The sequence below is a fragment of the Puma concolor genome, chromosome C2, assembly GCF_028749965.1.
Source record: "Puma concolor isolate L17-30 chromosome C2, mPumCon1.1.hap2, whole genome shotgun sequence".
Classification (NCBI taxonomy): Eukaryota; Metazoa; Chordata; class Mammalia; order Carnivora; family Felidae; genus Puma; species Puma concolor.
Genome location: NC_141675.1, coordinates 159896783 through 159917539, shown reverse-complemented (window position 1 = coordinate 159917539; position 20757 = coordinate 159896783). Strand labels below are relative to the sequence as shown.

Sequence of the window (20757 nt, the reverse complement as noted above, 5' to 3'; positions counted from 1 at the left end):
GGGGCTCAGTAGGTCACCTGGAGGGCCACATGGAGGGTCGCGTGAAGGGTCACCTGGAGGGCCACATGGAGGGTCACTTAGAGGATCAAATGGAGGGTCCCCTGGAGGGCCACGTGGAGGGTCGCGTGGAGGCTCACACGGAGGACCACACAGACAGTCCTCAGGAGCGCCGGGACGAGCTGGGATTGGAGCCTGGACTGGCCTGAGTCCACTGCCTGGAGAGGGTTTACTCCCCACCCCTGCTGAGGTCCTGCTCTTGGCTGGGTATGGGGATCCCTCCCTTTCCATTGTCTGGCTCACAGGGGTCCTGCTCCCTTCCCAGCCGCTCTGCGTTTGCGCAGGGACCACAGCCTGTGGTTAATAAGCAGCCCGGCCCCCATGGGAGGGCCCCGCCAGGTGGATAAAGGCCCTGCCAGGCACTGCAGAGCACCGTCCCTCCTTCCCTCGGTCTGCCCCGTGAGAGGAGTACCGGGATCGAGGCCCAGACCATGTCCCAGCTGGTGGAATGTGTTCCCAACTTCTCCGAGGGGAACAAGCAGGAGGTGAGGTGCCGGGGGAGGGGGGGGGGCTAAGCAAGTGGCCCGGGGCAAGGAGAAAGGGGTGTGCTTGGTTCCTGAAACAGAACCACTTCTTGTCAGCCCCGCGGGGATGGGTCCCATGAGCACTGGGACAGAGAAGTGGCTGACGGGTGAGGAGGAGACTGTGGGATGGGCAGTCAGGCAGGGGTCCTGGACCTGGGTCTGCGTCACAGGGAAGTTGGAAGGTCTCCAAACCTTATCAGGTGGGCTCTGACATTATCCCCATGTCAGCCACGAGGAAACTGAGGCACAGAGAGTTGGTGCAGGCCACTGAGGGCCACGGAACAATTTAGGCCCTGAGCCCCTGCTCCCAACCACTGGGCTGTCCTGCTGCCTCAGAAGGTTCTGGGCCGTTCATGGCCCTCCCCTAGTGCAAATGCTCCCACTAGGGGCTGCGTGGGGAAGCTAGGGCCCTGACCTCTGTGACCTTGGCCTATAGGTCACCTTCTGGGAGCCCCAGCAAGCCCTCCATCCGGATTCTGACTCCTGCCTCGGTTTCTCTTGGAGGGTGCCGCCTGTTGCCCCCTTCTTGGCAACCATAGCTCGGTGGTAGGCCTCTCTGGGCTTGTACTCTGAGGAATTCCCAAATGCTCGGCACCAGCTCCTTAGGCCCATGTTTGGGTGGTGGTTGGGGTGGCAGGAAAGGCATGCCTACCTCTGAAGCTCCTGTTCTCTCTTCCAAGTGGGGAAACCGAGGCACAGTGTCGGACTTTCATCCCCAGGTGATTGACGCCATCTCCCGAGCCGTGGCGCAGACCCCGGGCTGTGTGCTGCTAGATGTGGACGCGGGCCCCTCCACCAACCGCACCGTCTACACCTTTGTAGGGCAACCCAAGGACGTGGTGGAGGGGGCCCTCAATGCTGCGCGGGCTGCCTTCCGGCTCATCGACATGAGCCAGCACAAAGGTGAGGGGCCAGAGCACCAGGCTGTCTGTCCTCACCCACAGGGTTTGGCTCAGGGCATAGGGGCCGAATGGCCTGTGAGCTTACCCTTGGGGGACCCCCGGGACACAGAATGTGTTGTGCCGGGCAAAGGTCCGTGGCACCTCCACCCATGTTTTGGGGGTTCCCTGTGCATGAGTGGCGGTGAAACTGTGGCATTCTGTTCAGGCCTAGGGGCCTTGGGGGGCAGGGAGGCAAAGACTCGGAAACCGGCCTGTCAACAGCCTGCAAAAGCAAACACATTTACTGTGGCAGGCAGGGTCAAAGGTTGGTGGACACAGGGAGCTGGTCAAAAGGGCAGGGTCTCTGGCCACTCACAGTGGGGGAAGGTGAGGCCCCACTTGAAGGGAATCCACAAGTGATCCCAACTGGTAAAGTTAGAAAGCTTATCTCAAAGCCAGGAGCTCCCTGAGGGGGGGGTGGGGGAACGTGGCGGGTGAGGGGGCTCATCATCTTGGGGGGCTGCTGACCACAGCTTGTCTGACCCACAGTGGGGGTTCTGGTTTTGAAAAGGACGCTCTGCTAGCTGCCCAGGGCCGGGGGGTGGCGGGGAGGGCTGGGCGGCAAGACCAGCCAGGCAGGACTCTGAATGCTCAGCCTGGCAGCCCTGGGCAGTGACCTTTGTGGCTTTCAGGAGAGGGAGGGGTTTACACAAAGACGCTGCTTCCCCGTGGGGCAGCGTGACCAGCTGGGTGTGTGGATGGAGGGCAGGTTGGGGGCAGAAAGTGCGGGGTCCAGGAGCCACCCACCCCTGGCCTCCCCTTCCTCAGCCCCCATCTCTCTGCAGGGGAGCACCCTCGGATGGGAGCCCTGGACGTGTGCCCCTTCATCCCGGTGAGGGGCGTCACCATGGATGAGTGTGTGCTCTGTGCCCAGGCCTTTGGCCAGCGACTGGCGGAGGAACTGGGTGTGCCGGGTGAGTGCTCATGTCTGGGGTTCCCCCTGCTGGTCCCTCACTGCACTTCAGTACCCTCATGGTTCTCTGCTCTTAGCTCCTTAAAAATGCAGTTTAACACAAAAAAGTCTGCAAACTGACCTACAGGGAAATGTCCTGCTTCTTCCATAACGAGATAAACACAAATAGAAACCATGACCAAGTGCACCCGGGGACAGGGAGCCAGTGGCCCTCACGTGCTGCCCGGCAGCGGACACTGCTTAGCTGTTTGTGAAGTCCAGTCCGGGCTTGCTAATAGAATCGTCTCACTTTGGGGAACTCACCCAAGTCTTTGAGTGGCATGTCTGAGCTCACCAAGTAGATGCCATGAGCAAAGCTCCCCCCACCGGGCTGGAAAAATTTATGGACAAGAAATTATTATTGAAATTAAATGGTGGCAGACACTCCCAAGGAAACTGTGGGGGGGTTGATCCCTTCATGAATCTTGTGATAGATGAATGTGTGGTGATGGCAACTAGTGGGCGACAGAACGACATTAGAATGGCGGTAATTCCAGAAAGCCATGTCATCGTGTTAGGAGCCTTGGAACGAGCATAAACAGTGGGTGTGCTCAAGGGAAGAAACTAGCAGCTTCCACACACCCCCTCTCTATGGCACCTGTTTTCCTACAATGTAAAAATCAGATCGCGCATTTTCATATTGAACTTTTTTGTTAAATAAAGTTTTGTAGTTGAAAATGCTTTCTCAGACATTCTGAACCTAGAAAATTGAACGTTAGGCTCTTATTCTAATTTTTTCTAATATGAACTATTTCTCGTCAAGAACAACTTGTTCCAAACCTTTTATGCATTGATATAGAAGAATCTGATTAAATGTGAAGCATGGCTGGGGCACCTGGGTGGCTCAGTGGGTTGAGCATCCAACATCAGCTCAGGTCATGATCTCACAGTTCGTGGGTTCCAGCCCTATATCGGGCTCTGGACAGCGCAGAGCCTGGAGCCTGGTTCGGATTCTGTGTCTCCCTCTCTGTCTGTGCTCCTCACCTCCTCGTGCTCTCTCTGTGTCTCTCTCTCAAAAATAAATAAACACTAAAATTAAAAAATTGTGAAGCATGGCTAGGATGGCTTTTTTTCCATCTTTTTTTAAGTTTATTTATGTATTTATTTTGAGAGAGAGAGAGAGAGAGAGAGAGAGAGACAGCAAGCAGGGGAGGGGCAGAGAGAGAGGAAGAGAGAATCCCAAGCAGGATCCACGCTGTCAGTGCACAGCCTGATGCAGGGCTGAAACTCACAAACAATGAGAGCATGACCTGAGCTGAAGTCAGACGCTCAACTGACTGAGCCACCCAAGAATCCCGGCTTTTTTCCTCCTTTTAATGTAAAGATGAAGAACATGCAAACCTGGGTGGATTTCTTCTGAAACATTAATTGTAATTTTCAAAACTCTTGTCGCTTTGATGTACTCTGACTCTTCCAGGTACACCTACATTCCAAGTATAGTGCAGTTGAAGTAAAACACAGGAGGTAACGGATACGGTTATTCTGAATACAAGAATAGAAATAGAACTCTAGAGGAAAAACAAAACAAAACAAGAAATTAACCTAGAACAAGTGTAGATGAGTCGGAAACAGAGTGCAGGCCCAGCACAGGTCTGCAGACCGTGTCCAATGGGCAGATGGACGCGGGAGTGCAGGGCCCCAAATCCAACCCCGTGCAGATATGGGCCAGTGCGCTCCATGCTGTCACAGTTGTGGTATGGATCTTGGGAGTTTGTGGTGACTTTTGTTTTCCTTTCTTTATGATTCTTACTTTGTGGTCATATTTATGGTACAATGAAAATACATTTTAGAAAGAAACGTGAACATCCATCCCGCACATCTACTTCTCTTATAATCTCTGTGATGGTTTTTTTGGGGGGGACATCTGTGCAGTGGGGAGCAGCAGGGGAGGGGTCTTGGCCCAAACTGAGTGTCCATCAGTGAGCGCTCACACCCGTGAGGCACACAGAGAGGGGAACCGAGGGAGGTTGGTCTTCCGGGCTGAGGCTGGCAGGAGCGGCCCACCTCATTACTCCTCTGGAAGTGGGGGTTCTGGGCTGCCCCTGGCTGGGAGCCTGACCAGCCAGTCTCCCTCACAGTGTACCTCTATGGGGAGGCGGCGCAGACAGCGGGTCGTCGGACCCTGCCAGCCATCCGGGCCGGGGAGTATGAGGCCCTCCCTGAGAAGGTGCGTGTCTCCTCTCCAGGGTGGGCAGGGATGATTCCCCTCCTCCTTCCCCTTCCTCGACCCTGGCGGGGCGCCTCTCCCGTGGGGGACACCGCAGCCTAGGCAGAGTCTTCCCACAGCTCAAGCAGGCCGAGTGGGTGCCTGACTTCGGTCCCAGCTCCTTCGTCCCCAGCTGGGGAGCCACTGTCACAGGGGCACGGAAGTTCCTCATTGCGTTCAACATCAACCTGCTCAGCACCAAGGAGCAGGCCCACCGCATCGCCCTCAACCTCCGGGAGCAAGGGCGCGGGAAGGACAAGGTGAGCAGCCTGCTGTCCCCACAGAGGCCCAGCACCGTCCCCGGGGAATCCTGAGGGGCTCCTGGGAGAGAGCCAGGGCAGGGTGGTGCCGTGGCATGGACCTGCTGAGAGCCCAGCCTCGGTGTCCCCAACAAGTGGGACGGGGCAGGCGGGGGTTCCAGTGTTTGAAGTTGGGGAACACTTGCCTTAAAAGACATTTCCATGGAATCAGTCAGGGGTATAGCTATTGTTAAAATATTGCAGCATTTCTAGTAGGAGAAGAGACGCTTCTGAGCCCCAGGTGCCCCCACAGGCCTCTAGGTGTCCCAGGTCCTGCAGGTGCCCCAGCTACCCCCAGGTGCGCCAGGTAATTCCAGGTGTCCCCGCATACCTCCAGGTGTCCCAGGTGTCCTGACCCACAATGTCCGCCACAGCGACTGTCTCCTAGTTTGAGCTTTGATCTAGCAGAAAGTGTGAGTTGGACACACAGACACAGCGACCCTTGGTGAAGGAGGTGGAGGATGACATCCTGCTTGCTTGTCAGCCCCCAACCTCCAGAGACCTGGGTCCCGCCAGACAGCTGAGGCCCCAGGAGCCCAGCTTCCCAGCCTGCAGATGCAGTATGGAAGCACAACACACACAGCAAACCCCAAATCCTTCTTTCTGCTCCTGCTGAATTCAGAGGTCAAAGGTCCTTCTTAGGTAGACTGAGCCACCCCAAGAAGTGAGGAGCAGAGAGCCAGTCTCTGGGGTGAGGGTGGGATGGCAGGAAGGGACTAAACACAGGAGTTAGGGGTTGGGTGGGGGTGACCCCAGGCAGGTCCCCAGCACGTGGTAGGGACCTCAAACACAGTTCTCACCACACGGTCCACACCACACAGTTCTCACCACACGGTCCACACCACACAGTCCACACCATACGGTCCTCCCCACACAGTCCTCACCACAGAGTTCTCACCACACAGTTTTCACCACACAGTTCTCAGCACACAGTCTTCCCCACACAGTCCTCACCACAGTCCTCACACACATTCCACACTACACAGTTTGTAAGCCACGGTATCAGCGGAGGGAGGGAGCCCTCCAACCAGCAGGGAGTGCAGGTACAAGAGGCTTTCAGCGCAGGTTCCAGAGGAGGACAGGCAGGGCCTGTGCTGGGAAAGTCTTTTCTTTGTAGCCAGGACGCCTGAAAAAGGTTCAGGGCATTGGCTGGTACTTGGATGAGAAGAACCTGGCCCAAGTATCCACAAACCTCCTGGACTTTGAGGTCACAGCACTGCATACAGTCTATGAGGAGACCTGCAGAGAGGCCCAGGTGAGCAGGACACGTGTCCCCTGCTGGCCGTGGGGGCCCCTCTAGGTGAGTGGGTCAGGTGTCCTCCGCTGGCTGGGGTGAAGTCTCTCCAGGTGAGCAGAGCGGGCATCCCCTGCTGGCCACGAGAGCCCCTCCAGGTGAGTGGGGTGGGCGTCCCCTGGTGGCTGGGGTGACGTCCCTCCAGCTGAGCGGGGCGGGTCCCGGGACGTCTCGAGTCTGGCTCCTCTGAGCGTCGACCCTGCTGGACCTCTGCAGGAGCTGAGCCTTCCGGTGGTGGGCTCACAGCTGGTGGGCTTGGTGCCTCTGAAGGCCCTTCTGGATGCCGCTGCCTTCTACTGCAAGAAGGAGAATCTCTTCATCCTGGAGGAGGAGCACCGCATCAGGCTGGTGGGCTGCGCTCCCGAGCGAGGGGCTGGTGGGGGGATGGGAGCGAGCTTGATGCTCTCAGAGCAGGCCTGGGTGCTGGAAGCACCTGCACCCGGGCCTGGAGCCCTGTCTGCGAGGCAGGGCCCCGCTCCTCCTCTTCTGCTGTTTTAGTGTCTGGGCTTAGATGAGATCATGCTGTTATCATTTTGGGGAAAAGAAACTGCAGAAGTTTTCTTTGTGACCGAGAAGACATTCAGTCTTGTAAAAATTCCTCAGAGAGGATGCACATCACTTCCCCCCCGCCCCTTCTGGTGTCTGTCCTGGGGGCGCCTCGCTCTGGCGAAGGTGGGAGCCCTCACTTCCGCGTCAGCCCTGTGCCCACAGCACTCCGGGATGCACCCACGAACATCGCCAGGTTATTTAGAAGCTGGTGCCATTGTCCCAAGTGATACCTTTACTTGAATTTCTCCACAATGAGCACATGAGTGCTCTGACACACTCTGAAAGTCTTTGTCTTTTCGTAGTTGAGTTTATCCCTTTGCATTTCCTGATTCAGCAAATATGTCTGGACTCTTGTCCCATTTTCAGGCATGTGGGAGTGTTGGATGTGGTTGCTTCCAGTTTTATGGAAGAGTCTATTTTTTAGGTATTCTGGTGATTACCTTTACAACTTAATATACTTCTGTTTTTGATTTATCGGTTTAAAAATGTTATCCAAATTTTCAAATATATAATTTGATTTGTCAGTTTCTATCACTACACTGACAGCCTGCTATGGAGGTGAGAAAATAAACTTACTTAGCTTCTAGTCACATCTTTTCTTTCTTCTCTGTTTCCTGAATTTTTTGAGTTATAGTAGTTTTTAGTGGGAGGTGGGAGTTCTTCTGGTGGTTAAACTTTTTTCAATTTTTCTTTTCTTTTTTTTAAGTTTATTTACTTATTTTGAGAGAGAGGGAGAGAGAATCTCAAGCAGGCTCCACGCTGTCAGCACAGGGTCCGACTCGAGACTTGAACTCACGAACTGTGAGATCATGACCTGAGCCGAAATGAAGAATCAGACGCTTAACTGAAGGAGCCACCCAGGCGCCCCTCAACTTTTTCTTTTGTAGTAAAGTACTCGTAACATACAATTGGCATCTTAACCATCTTTAAGTATACAGTTGGTGATATTAAGTACATCATAATGTTATGCAGCCATCATAACCCAGGATGGGTTTTTTGTGTCTGCAAAAAACACCATTAGAGTTCTGATAAGGACTGCTCTGATTCTGTGCATTGCTTTGGGGAGTGCGGGCATCTTAACAATAGGAAGTGTTCCCATCCATGAACAGGGGCTTTCCATTTATTTATGCTTTCTTTAATATCTTCTGGCAATGTTTTGTAGTTTTTTTTGTACAAGTGCTTTACCTCCTTGGTTAAGTTAATTAATTCCTACTTATTTTATTCTTTTTGATGCTATTGTAAATGGAATTGTTTTTGCAAGTTCTTTTTAAGATCGCTCATTGTTAGTGTATAGAAATGCAACTGACTTTTCTTTGTTGACTTTGTACCCTGCTTCCTTGTTGAATTCATTTATTAGTTCTAGGTTGTTAAATTATTAAGTTTAAATAATATGCTTAAACCTTTCTCTCTTTATCAATGTTAGACAGTGTTTGTTGATGTTTGTTTGGTGAAGAAAGACAAGAATATTAGTGCACTTGTGCAACTGGTCATCTGTGCTCTAAATTGTTATGTTGCTATTTTTACATTGTCAAATCTATAACATGTACCTTCTGTAACTGGTCCACATGTATTAAATAGCCACAGATATTTAACCTTCACTCTATTCATAGATGAGGTCATCTCTCTTCTTACTTATCTGTTTGTTGTTTGTTGCCTGGATCTCACAATCAAGGAGATTTCCCCCCGTCCCTGACCCCTCGCAAGCAGACTTTGTAAACCAAGGCTCATGGTGCTTTTCCTTGTGGGATCTGGCATGCTTGACAATGTCTTTCTGTGAATTTTTTCTTGCAAGACAGTTGGAAAGCCAAAATCCCAAGTCACTTGTTTTCCCTGAGAATATCGCAAACCTATCTTTACAATCTTCTGGAATTACATGTCCCGTGGGGAGGTCTCAGACTGCCTGGTTATCTCCCTGATCTCCAGGGACGTGTTTTTGTCCGTGATGCCTGCAGAACGCCTTCTCTGTCCTCAAAGTTCAATAAGCCATACACATCTTGGTCAATTATTCTACATCATTTTCTTCTCTGGATTAATGTTCCTTGTGATTTACAGATTCCATTCTTGCTTAGTTTTAGGAATATTTTCCCCTGTTATACTTTTGATCCTGTTATTTTGTTCTTTTACTTTCAGGATGCCAGTCACATGGCAGTGGCATATTTCTGTCTTTTCTTGACTTTATTTCTACTTCTTCCCCTTTGTGTTCACTGTGGTTTTCTCGAACCTAGCCTCTAAGGTACTGATACAGTTTATGGCCAGGTCTGTTACAAATTTTGTGTATTTTATGTCGATATAATTCCCTGCTCACAGGAAAGATGTGGGAACGACACAAGGACCTCCCTTACATACTCCAACTTCACCAGTATTTCGCATCTGCCCTCTTTGCTTTATTATTCTCTCTCTGTATTCACACATAGTCGTGTTGTGTTTTTTTGGACCACCCGAGAGTAGGTTAAAGACTGTACTATTTTACCTAGAATGTTTTCAGGTTTCATTTCTTAAGAACAAGGAGGTTCTCTGACACAACCTCAGTACAATGAGGAAAATCAGGAATTGAACGTTAATACAATTATAGTATCTAGTCTGCAGACCATCATCGCACGACACCGATGTCCCCGTCATTCCTATTACAGTGCTTTCTGCTCCCACCCATGGAGCAATCCGGATGACAGTCATTTATTGCCTTTAATCCAGAACCGTTCCTTGTGCTCTTGCCCTTCATTGACCTTGACATACTTTGAAAGTACAGGATGCTGTTTCGTACCACGTCTCATGACTGCCGTGGCTGTATGCTGGCGGCGGGAGCAGTGCAGATGTGATGTGCTGTCCTCAGAGTGCCGGGTCAGGCGCCCATCATCTGGGCCTGGGGTCCTGGGGTCAAGGTGCCGTTATCCGCTGCAATGTTTCCGTTTTTCCTTTTGTGGTGAGCGCGCTGTGGGACGTACTTTAAGGATATGTAAGTACCCTGTTCCTCTTAAAATTCCAGCCATAGGTTTTAGCAGCCAGTAATGGTTTTCTAATTTTACCCTTTTTCTGTAAGAAAATGCTTTCACCTCTCCCACATTTATTTATTCCTTATCAATGTGTTCGATGCTCTCCTGTATCTTTTAACACATTATTTTTTATTCTTTATCTGAAAGCTCTAATATCTGCAGTCTTTGAAGTTCTGATTTGCACATTGCCATATCAGCAGACTTTCTCACAGTGACTTGCTTTGTGTGTTTTGTGATTTTTGATTACGAGTGCATGTTCTTTGCAACTTTATCTGTGGTAATTCTTGGACACCTGGGTTAAAGTCCGGATTTGCCTACATAAGTTCTCGGGGACATGATCACACAGGGCCCCCCAGATTCAGTCTTTTGCTTGGAGCTTTGGGACCCCACATGTAGAGAGTTCTTTGTGAACCGTCTCCCACATCCCCACCAGGGAGGCCTGTGGTTAGAATTCCCATGAAGGCATCTTCCTGCATCCCCAGAGGGAAGGCAGAGTGTGAAAAGTATCCCGATGACATCCTCAGTGGACTTCTCCCCAACCCCGCTCATCCCTGGAGATGTCCCCTTTCAGGGGCCTCCAGGCTGACCCCCACTCCTCAGGACTTGACGCCTGCCTTGCTCATGAGCGGCTTCCAGAGGCTCTCAGATGTCCCTGGGACACCCAGCTTCAGGGCCGGCAGGCCTGCCTGGTTCCCTTTCTGGTCATCTCTGGCCTTGAATGAACTCCTTTACTTTCTGCCCACTTAGCCAGGCATGTGAATTCCTTTTTAAAGTTCTGTTTGTCTTTCTGAGGTCTTGTGTGCCAGGAGAGCTTTGCCTTATTGCTTGTTGAGGACTGTCTGGTGGGCTCCCAAGAGGCACCCCTTCTTTTTTTAGTGTTTATTTATTTTAAGGGGGGGGGGTGGCTATTGCTAATGGGGGATGGGCAGAGAGAGAGGGAGACGGAGGCTCCAAAGCAGCCTCCACTCTGACAGCACAGAGCCCGATGCGGGGCTTGAACTCACAAGCTGAGAGATCATGACGTGAGCCGAAGTTGGACGCTCAGCCAACTGACCCCTCCAGATGCCCCTCGAGTCCCTCTTACCCATTTCCATGTCCTTGGGGAGACCTCTCCCCCGCCCCTTGCTAGCTGGTTTCTCTCAAGCATTTCTCACTTTCTAGTTTTGTGGAAAGTTTTGCCAAAGGACACAGGAGTGCTGATGCATAGGGGCACTTGTACCCCAATGTTTATAGCAGCACTCTCAACAATAGCCAAATTATGGAAAGAGCCTAAATGTCCATCAACTGACAAATGCATAAAGAAGTTGTGGTTTATATACACAATGGAATACTACGTGGCAATGAGAAAGAAAGAAATATGGCCTTTTGTAGCAACGTGGATGGAACTGGAGAGTGTGATGCTAAGTGAAATAAGTCATACAGAGAAAGACACATACCATATGTTTTCACTCTTATGTGGATCCTGAGAAACTTAACAGAAGTCCATGGGGGAGGGGAAGGAAAAAAAAAAGGTTAGAGAGGGAGGGAGCCAAAACATAAGAACTGAGCCAAAACATAAGCCAAAACTGAGAACAAACTGAGGGTTAATGGGGGGTGGGAGGGAGGGGAGGGTGGGTGATGGGTATTGAGGAGGGCATCTGTTGAGATGAGCACTGGGTGTTGTATGGAAACCAATTTGACAATAAATTTCATATTAAAAAAAAAGATAAAAAAAAGAAAGTTTTGTAGAAAGTGTCAGCCTCATTGGCTCAAGAACGCACCAGGATGTGCCACTGGCATATACACCATAAAGTCTTTTGAATATTTTTTGGTGAAAAGAATTCTGATCTTAAATGGAGATTATTCCAATTTTATTTTGAATTCAGGTAAAATCTATTTTTCCTCACAAAACAAGTCTTATGTGTAGGTGAGTCAGGAAGCTCCTGGGCTTTAAAAGTTGTGAGGACACCGTGTGTGACACCCAAAGAATTAAAATCTTTCCCAAAGGGACAGTTTTGTTGGCCCCTTTCAGTGACAGGCTCACGTGTGGCATTTTCTGTGGGACGCATGTGGCTTAGAATGAGGGGCTTCCTCTCTCTGAGCCTCAGTTTCCCTGTGGGATAAGAAGTGTGGGCAGGTGTGTCAGGAGGTCTGTGGGCCCTGCTCTGGGCTGGGGGCTCTCCCAGGAGCCCGTGGTAAGCAAGCTCCTGGCAAGCGGGCATGCAGCCAGCTCTGCCTGGCCCCCGCCACAGAGGCAGATGGGAGCAAGGATGCCATCGCGGACTCAGGTGGGACCCCATTATTCGGTAGCCTGCTTCATGTGTGGGGGGCTGAGGTGGGTCCTCATCACCAGCCCTTTTTCCAGGTGGTGAACCGGCTGGGCCTGGACTCTCTATCCCCTTTCAACCCCAAGGAGAGGATCATCGAGTGAGCACAGCCCTCACCCCCGCAGACACCTGCCTCAGTCCTTCCAGAGCCTTCCAGTTGGCCACTCATCCATCGGCAAATGCCAGGGTGCCCGTGCCAGCCATGAGGCCGGAGGCTGGTTGAGGGGACACAGTGAGGTCCCAACAGGGTCCCACTGTGTCCTCACGAGGGCTTCTGCGTGGGCATGGCCACTCTGCAAACTGGGACTGTGTCCCCTCCCCTGTGTTGGTGAGGGGGTGTGTGGGAGGGGCCTGGGGTCAGGGATCAGGGTCTGAGCCAGCCCTGCCCTCACAGCCTGGCAGTAGTGACCCTGGATCCTGTCTTCCATTCCCCTGTCCCCGAAAGCCCCATCCCCCATCCCTGGCCCTGTGTGACGGAGGACACATCCCCTGTCCCTGCCCCTAGCTCTTCCCTCCCCTCTCTGAGCTTTGCTGAGCTGACCCTTCCCCACAGGTACCTGGTCCCCAACAGTGGGCCTGAGCAGAGCCTGGTGAGCAAGTCTCTGTGTGCCTTCGTCCGTGAGGTGGGCGCCCGCTCGGCGGCCCCGGGGGGTGGCTCGGTGGCAGCGGCCAGTGCAGCCATGGTGAGTGCGAGGCAAGGGGCGAGGGACGAGGACAGGGCCCGGGGTGCCTGGCCTGGGATCCCGAGTCTCACGCGTGGCTCATGCCTCGCCTAGGGTGCCGCGCTGGCCTCCATGGCCGGCCTGATGACCTATGGGCGGCGCCAGTTTGAACACCTGGATGCCACCATGCGGCGCCTGATCCCGCCCTTCCACGCGGCCTCTGCTGAGCTGACCGCGCTGGTGGACGCGGACGCCCGGGCCTTCCAGGCCTACCTGGTGAGTGCTCAGAGAGGGGGTCAGCTCATGATGGGGGGCGCGCTGGGGAGAGAAAGCTCCTGCGGGGTCACAGAGAACTTGCAGGAGGGGGAAGGGCTGTTGCAGGCTCGGGTGTCTGGGCACCAGGGGAGGTTGGAGCCCCCGCCTTGAGCGTGAAAGGCTGCTTCAGGGGCTCTGAGGGTTTGGCGCAGGCGTGACCCCACGCTCACATCCACGGCGGCGGCGGGGTGGGGTGGGAAGTTCAGTCCAGGCTCAGCACCTGCCCCCCAGCTGCCCCTGAGTCTTACGGTCGGGTTGGCACCCAGACCCGCAGACGCTGCAGGAAGGCGTCAAACAGGGCGGGTGGGCAGTGAAAATCCTAGAAGAGCCGGTGACCGATGGTCCGAGAGAGACTGGAGAAGACGTTTCAGCCACAAGGTAGAGAGAGGACCACAGGGAGAGCTGGCGGGTCAGATGAGAACCCGCTCGCTCACGGGCAAGAGGCAGCTGGTGTGCCGGGTGGTGGGTGACAGAGAAGGCGCTCAGAACCCAGGGCAGAGGACGGAGGAGTCCAGGACCAAAGCCTGGCCGTGCGTCTGTGTCTGAGAGCAGTTCCTGGTGGAAGGTCCCGGGAGAGGCATGAGCTCGCAGCTGCCAGCCGCCCCAGAGCCACCTCGCGGGCAGAGCTGGGGTGAAGGGCAGTCTGGGGAGCAGGCGGGCCCGCACTCTGATGACCGCTGGTGACCTCCAGGGCACGCCGTGCACCCCCAGAGTGAAGGCTGTAGGCAGACAGGGAAGAATCAGAGTCTCATCTAAATAAGTCACCATCTGGAACTCAAGTTCATGTCCTCTGGGAGGGAGGTGTAGAGACAGATCTCCTTTTCCCATTTGTGTTTTTATGTTTAAATTTCATTTGTTTGCTTTTGAAAGTAGGTAAAAGAATTCACAAGGGCAGGAGAGTAGCAGATGAGAAGACCCGATGCCCTGCCTCCCCCTGCCCACACGCCCTAAACAGGTGCAAGTTCTAGGGCATGTGTCCTGGGATGGTTATCTATATTCTCGTAGATGCAGCTTTTTTTTTCTCTCCTTTCTCACACAAATGGCATCATACGTGTTCTTAGATCGCCTCTTGCATTTCTAACTTGGTGTTCTGTCAGATCTTTCTATACTGGCGCATGGAGACCACACCCCTCGCTGCCAGCACAGATCTTCCCCAACTTACCAGGGGGTCACATCCAAAAGCCCATCATAGATTGGAAACAGCGTAAGGCGAAAATGCATTTGTTGCATGTAACTTATGCACATCACACTTAGCTGGTCTGCCTCACACGTGCTCAGAGCACTTCCGTTAGCCTGCGGACGGGCACAGCCGCCTGGCCCACAGCCTGTTTTACAAGGAGGGTGGACGTCTCGAGTAGTTGACCGAATACCGTACTGAAGTGACAGGCAGACCGTGTGGGCCCAGAACGGTCATCGGTGTGCGGGGACCGCGTGGCCGCCCAGCCCCGGGGTGACACGGCGTGTGGAAACTCCAGGCACCGTGTTTACTGAACGCACATCCTTTGGCACCGCTTACAGTCGAAAATCCTAAGCCGAACCCTTGTAAGTTGGGGACTGTCTGTATCCTGCAGACGTCTGGGTCACAGCGCGGTTGGCCAGCCCCACTGGGGGATTTAGGCCCTTTAGTCGGCACCCGGGCGGTTGCTGTGGACACCTCTGGCGTCCGTCACTGGGGGCGGTGGGCAGCCTGTGGGAATGATTCGCAGAAGGACTTGCTGCCCAAGGTGGGTGCGCTTCTTTGAAGGACGCTGCCAAGTGGCCCTTGCCGGGCTGCACGGATGGGGCTCTGCCTGAGGGGTCTGAGGGCTCCTCCCCGGGACCCCCGCCGTCGGACTTGTAGTCACCCTGTGGTTTGTCTCCTGGAGCGGCCCTGGCGTGTGCTGCTCAATGTGTGTGGCAAGGAGCGTTTCTTGTATTTCTCACGGCGGTGTTGTGTCCCTTCTGGAGAGGAAAGGCACTTTCCCGCTGGCTAGGACCCTCTTGCACACTTGGGACTCGCTCTGTGGTTTGCCGCTGGCCGTTTGCTTCCGGCGGTGCTCGTGCTGCTTCCTGCCCGGGAGCTTTGTAGGCTGCATGGGTTTTCGTCCCTGAGCTTGGAGTCTGCCGTTTGTTCTTTCCTGTCACGGTTCACAGGGCCTCCTGGCCGTGCTTGCTGGGCTTCTTCCTGGTTCTTCCCAGACTCCTGTGCTCTGAGAGGCGGTTAGGGAGAAGCATCAGTTTAAATATAGATACAAACATTTAGGGCTAACCACCAGTGATTAGAAATAAGGTGAATGAATAGAAAACAACGGGAGGGAGGTAGAAAAATGAAAATCTAATCAGAAGGCAGGGAAGAAAAGAAAGATAATCAGCAAGGGTGTGTGATTTAGAGAGCGCACCGTCGGAAGTCACACACGCGAGAGCGAGAGCAGTGTGCCACGCTCCCTGGAAGCAGGTGGAGTTCTGGGGAAAAAAAGGGACATTCTTGTCTTGTGCCAAATGAGCAAGTAATTTTCAGGTGGGGTTAAACGAAGTTCACAGTAAGCCTAACTCCAAGTGGGTGGCGTCCTCACCTGGACACAGATGTGACCGCGTGAAGGACAGGCTTCACTGACATCAGCCCCGATTGGCCCAGTGGAGACTCAGAGCACCCAGCCTGGCGGCCTCACGGTGACAGCCGGGGTCAGTGCCCCACGTGTGTGAGGACTGCTGTGGAGACTGGGGGGAGGCAGCCCCAGGAGACTCAGGAGACGCTGGGGCGGTGACTCGGTGGGTTCTGTGCGGGGCCAGGGCTCACTTGCCATCAGGCCTGCTGACACAAGCGTCGACTTTTGGGTGGAGATTTATTCAAATCTTCAACAGGCACATTCCCCACCTGGCAAGGCCCTCAGGCCCTGGGCCCTTGCAGTGGGCAGGGTGGGATTTCGGTGTGTGAGGGAGAGGCCTGGGCAGACGGGGGTGCACAGATGGGGAGCTGACGTAGTCACCGGCGTAGGGTGAGTGTGGCCAGTCCCGGAGGAGGGCCTGAGCCAGTACCGGTGGGGGACACACCCATGAGGTCTAGACCCGAGTGGTACAGTTGCCTGTGTTTTTTTTTAAATTTATTTTTAATTTTTTAATGTTTATTTTTGAGAGACAGAGACAGAGTGCCAGCGGGGGAGGGGCAGAGAGAGAGGGAGACACAGAATCTGAAGCAGGCTCCAGGCTCTGACCTGTCAGCACAGAGCCCGATGCGGGACTTGAACCCAAGAACCACGAGATCATGATCCGAGCTGAAGTTGGACACTTAACCTACTGAACCCCCCAGGTGCTCCCAGTTGCCTGTGTTAACGCACAAGCAGTGACTGGAGTCCATGCTGTGTGAGGGGACACCTGGTCCCTGAGGGCGTCCCCAATCCCTGAGTGCCTGGAACCTGGCAGAAGTGCTCCCAGTGCATCCATGCCCGCAGAAATGCCAGCCCTGGGGGTGCTGGTGTGGACACTGCCCCTTGACCTGCCCAGACTCTCTGTGTGGCCCCAGGCTATGGCCACTGCTCACCCCACTCGCTTGTGTGTTCTGTTCTGGCAGGAGGCAACGAAGCTGCCCAAGGACACACCTGAGGACAGGGACAGGTGAGTCGTGGGGCAGTGCTGCCCCGGGGCCATGAACACCCAGGTGCCTTGATCTCGGAGACATTTAATCCACCCGCTGGGGCTGTGTTGTGATTGGGGAATGACTTCCCTGTTGGCCCCACCCTGGTTCTGTGTGCTGGCGGGGCGCTGTGGGTGGGGGTCCGGGCGGCCCCTGGGCTCTCACCATGGACCCCCTTGGTTTTAGGCGTGCGGCTGCCCTGCAGGAGGGGCTGAGGCAGGCGGTGGCCGTGCCCCTGGTGCTAGCAGAGAAGGTGGCCTCGCTGTGGCCCGCGCTGCAGGAGCTGGCACAGTGTGGAAACCTGGCCTGCCGGTCCGACCTGCAGGTGCTTGGGACTCAGCCTCCCATTGTAGGGGAGCAGCGGGGAGGGTCGTTGGGTACTTACTGAGCCAGGCCCCGGGCAGGAGCACTTCCCATGGGGTCCTGGCTGGTCTTAGCCCGCAGAGCACATTGGTTCGTCCTGTTTTAAAAGTGGGAAGTAAGGATTTTATTTAAGCCTGCATGGCAGAGGGGCTGAAAGTCTAATGTATCTCCAGAGTCCACCCCTGACCATAGCCCACAGACCGTCCCGGGGACCCCATCTCCTACCCTGCCTCATCCTCTCCCCTTCCCTCCTTCTCACGGCTGCTATTCTGGAAAATGCCTAAGCCCCCTTGCAGATGTGCACAGGTCACCCTGTGCCCTGCCGGTGCGTGGAAGGCTCAGGGTGTGGGAGCATCAGAATGGGCTCTGTGATTTCCACAGTCTGTCCTGAGCTCCAGTGTGTGGGGTCTCTATAAGAGAGACACCTGTTTTCGGTGGTCCTGGGGCCTTGGAGAAGCCTCTCTTCCTCCCCTTGGGGGCAGCCATATGCCATCTGGGCCAAGTGGCTCGGCGGTTCTGGGTTCTGGATTCATCCCCAGGCCGCGCTCTGACCTGCTCTCTCCTGGTGGCTGGCAGGTGGGAAGCAGGGATGGGACTCAGGAGCGCCGGCCATAGTCAGAGCCTGAAGCTGGCAGGCCAGCAGGCCACACCTTGCTCAGACCCGAGGGGGCCTCTTTTTCTTTCTTTTTAGAAAAATTTTTTAAATCTTTATTTATTTTCAGAGAGAGACAGAGTGTGAGCAGGGGAGGAGCTGAGGGGAGGGAGACGCAGAATCAGAAGCGGGCTCCAGGCCCCGAGCTGTCAGCACAGAGCCCAATGCGGGGCTCGAACTCACGAACCGTGAGATCGTGACCTGAGCCGAAGTCGGATGCTTAACCGACTGAGCCACCCAGGGGCCGAGGGGACCTCATTTTCTCCGCTCCGGCTGTGGTTGTCATCTGTTTCTGGAGGGGCCAGGCCAGAGCCCCCCCTGCTGTGCATGGAGCCCCATAGCCTCCTCAGACAGGCCAACCCTGTGTCTCATGGGGACCCCCGGGGCGCTCAGTTTGCCATCTTTACTGATGGGGTGTGAGAGCCCCCAGTCGTGGCCCCGTGTAGCAGAGTGGGTAGAGCGGGCCTGCCATCTGCAGGGTCACGGACCGCCGGCCCCATGCCTGGCGCCTGTTGCAGGTGGCGGCCAAAGCCCTGGAGACAGGCGTGTTTGGGGCATATTTCAACGTGCTCATCAACCTGAAGGATGTCACCGACAGCGCGTTTAAGGAGCAGGTGAGCAGGAAGGCGTGGGGGCTGGGCCCCGTGGTGGGACCTGGAGGTCGCCCTCAGGGCTGTGGTTCCAAGATGCGGGCCTGGGGGAAGTGTCCACCTGTGGAGATGTTCCTCTGGCCTCCTGTGGTGGCCGTTGTCCTCTCTGGGGTTTCTGTGGTGGCAGGTGGCCAGGCCTCATCAGCTGGGGGGGGGGGGGGCTGGGGGGCTGCTCGGTGGGAGCCCCCATGCCCTCTATGGGGCCATCCTGAGCCGCCTTCCACACTCACCTGCCTGGTGGGGCCGCCAAGGCTGGGGTCCCCACGGTCGGCACCATAGCACTGGCGCACGCCATCTCAAAGAACGGTCACCAACCTACGATGCGATCTTAGCTTCAGCCTCTGTGAAAATTTCATTGTGATCGCTGTTTTGAGGTCAATTGGAGGAATATACTGTTCACCATTTTAAAGTGTGCAACTCAGCGCATTCTGCACATGTGTGACCACCACCTCTATCAAGTTCCAGAGCATTCTCATCACTCCAAAGGGAGGCCCCCCCCCATTGTAAGACCCCTTTTCCTCAGCCCATAGCCCCTGACACCACTCGTCTGTCTCTGTGATTTTGCAATAATCTTTAAAAAGTGACCTTCCAGCTCGGGACGAAGGCCTTTTCAGGGGCTGAGCTTGGCCTCTGAGGGAAGTCGCTGTCCACCACGTGCCCACGTGGCTGTGGACTGAAGGATGGGCGTGGGGACACAGCCTTACTCTCTGCAGTGGTGGCTAAAGTGGGAAAAACAGGAGGGTGGGGGGCCTGGGCCCGGCAGTCCTTACATCTCAAGAGAGACATGAGAGGAATTGGGGTTCCCCAAGTGGGGGGCTCGGGACCACCCCAGAGAGGACGGGCCAGGGAGCATGGCCAGAGGGCGCAGAGAGGTGGCAGGGACTGTGGGCCGGCGGGGACGGGCTGCGGGTGCAGGGTGACACCTGGCTTTTGTCTGGCAGACCCGCCAGCACATCTCCAGCCTCCTGCAGGAAGCCAAGACGCAGGCAGCGCTGGTGCTGGACCGCTTGGAGGCCCGGCAGGAGTGAGGACGCCGGAGACCTCGTGGGCTCTGCACCCCTCAGTGCCCCTCCCCCTTCCCAGAAGGGTCCAGCCTCGCCCGACAGCACAGGACAGCCTCCAGTCACCACCCCTGTGGGGCCCGGGGTGGGCTGGGTGGGGCCAGGGCTCTGTTTGGGGTGGCAGAACCACCTCCCGCCATCTCTTGTGGCTTCTAGTAAAGTCACGGCATACCAATAGTGTAGTGTGTTTGGGGCTGGAGTGTGTTTGGGGCTGGAAGTGTGTTTGGGGGAAGAAGGGAAAGGTCGAGCTACGTGGGCGGGGATGGGGGGCTCATGACGAGTGCGCATGGGGGCAGGTGGTCAGAGGAAGTGTGGGCACAGCATGAGGTGACACACTGGTTCCAGGATTCCATGGATGGGTGTGAGATGCCACTGGGGCCTGAGCCACAGGTCGCTGGGAGCACCCGGGGCTCATTGAAGGGTGCCTGGGCTAGGTGGCCCTGGGGTCATGCACGGGACAGAAGTGCCCCAGATAGTAGGGCCCCTCCATCACATCTCAGGGAGGGGGTGTGGCCGGCGTCCGGTGCTGTGGGGGTGGCCAGGTCCAGATGCTGGGGCGGGTGAGGAGAAAAAGGAACAGCATGCCGGGAATTCGTGGGTCAGGTGATGAGTTCCCCTGACCTGGCTGGGAGGGGACAAACCATCAGACCCGGGGGTCCCAGGAGGGCAGTTCCCCCATCTCCCAGCCCACAGCCCCTCTACCTTTTGTTGCGTCCCCCTGCAGGATCTAGGGAGAGGTGTTGTGGAGGTTCCCCAGGGCTTCTGGGCCCACGAGACCCTCCCGCCTGGCAGGCAGCCCCAGATTCAGGTGTTGCCGGGCCAGGGATGACAGCGGTGACTGAGGGGGGGTGCGAGGGGCTCTGGGTGGGAGCTCCAACCAGAGGAAGACAGCAGGTGTGCAGCGGCCCTGGTGAGGGGTGCTGGTGAGGCTCGGCGCAGGTGGCTGCGTTCCCCAGCGGGATGCCACCCTCGGGGCTCCGAGCCTTGACTGGGCGAGGGTGGGCTCTGCCACAGGAGGCCACGCCATCCCCAGCTGCAGGCTGAGCTTTTCCTAGTTTCATCTTTCAAAAGACGCAACGTGTTACGCGCTCAAAAACCGAAGCGACGCAGAGGTTGCGTGAAGCCTCGTTACCCCGTCCCCGCCAGCCCCCCACGCCCTCTTCAGGGTTCACTGCTTCTGTGTTTCGTGCCCACGTAGCATCTAGTGAAGCGTGAACATAGATTCTCAATTCTTGCTTCACTGTGTAAGGAGAGCAGATTACATGCTGGATTTTGATTCTACTTCCCGAGAGCCCCGAAGGCCTTTCGTATTGGTATTTAGAGAAT

The 20757-nt window shown here is 55.2% G+C and overlaps 1 protein-coding gene and 1 pseudogene across 3 annotated transcripts; both read left to right on the top strand.

The window, feature by feature from the left end:
• The first annotated feature begins 298 nt into the window (after positions 1 to 298).
• FTCD (formimidoyltransferase cyclodeaminase) lies at positions 299 to 19608 on the top strand. 3 transcript variants are annotated; one of them, XM_086676199.1, is made up of 15 exons: positions 417 to 542; positions 1018 to 1127; positions 1301 to 1484; positions 2308 to 2436; positions 4553 to 4641; positions 4761 to 4940; positions 6097 to 6234; positions 6490 to 6621; positions 12157 to 12218; positions 12672 to 12801; positions 12895 to 13056; positions 16643 to 16686; positions 16892 to 17030; positions 18239 to 18334; positions 19312 to 19608. In XM_086676199.1, exons 3-15 carry the CDS (start codon positions 1469 to 1471, stop codon positions 19396 to 19398), a joined length of 1404 nt encoding a protein of 467 aa, XP_086532325.1. In that variant the 5' UTR covers positions 417 to 542; positions 1018 to 1127; positions 1301 to 1468; the 3' UTR covers positions 19399 to 19608. The 3 variants fall into 3 exon arrangements, with proteins under 3 accessions (XP_086532326.1, XP_025769022.1, XP_086532325.1); XM_025913237.2 differs by lacking the exon at positions 1018 to 1127 and having other exon boundaries at positions 306 to 542; XM_086676200.1 differs by lacking the exons at positions 1018 to 1127; positions 16892 to 17030 and having other exon boundaries at positions 299 to 542; positions 19312 to 19447.
• LOC147577682 (small nuclear ribonucleoprotein G pseudogene) lies at positions 2444 to 4544 on the top strand (annotated as a pseudogene).
• Positions 19609 to 20757: the final 1149 nt, after the last annotated feature.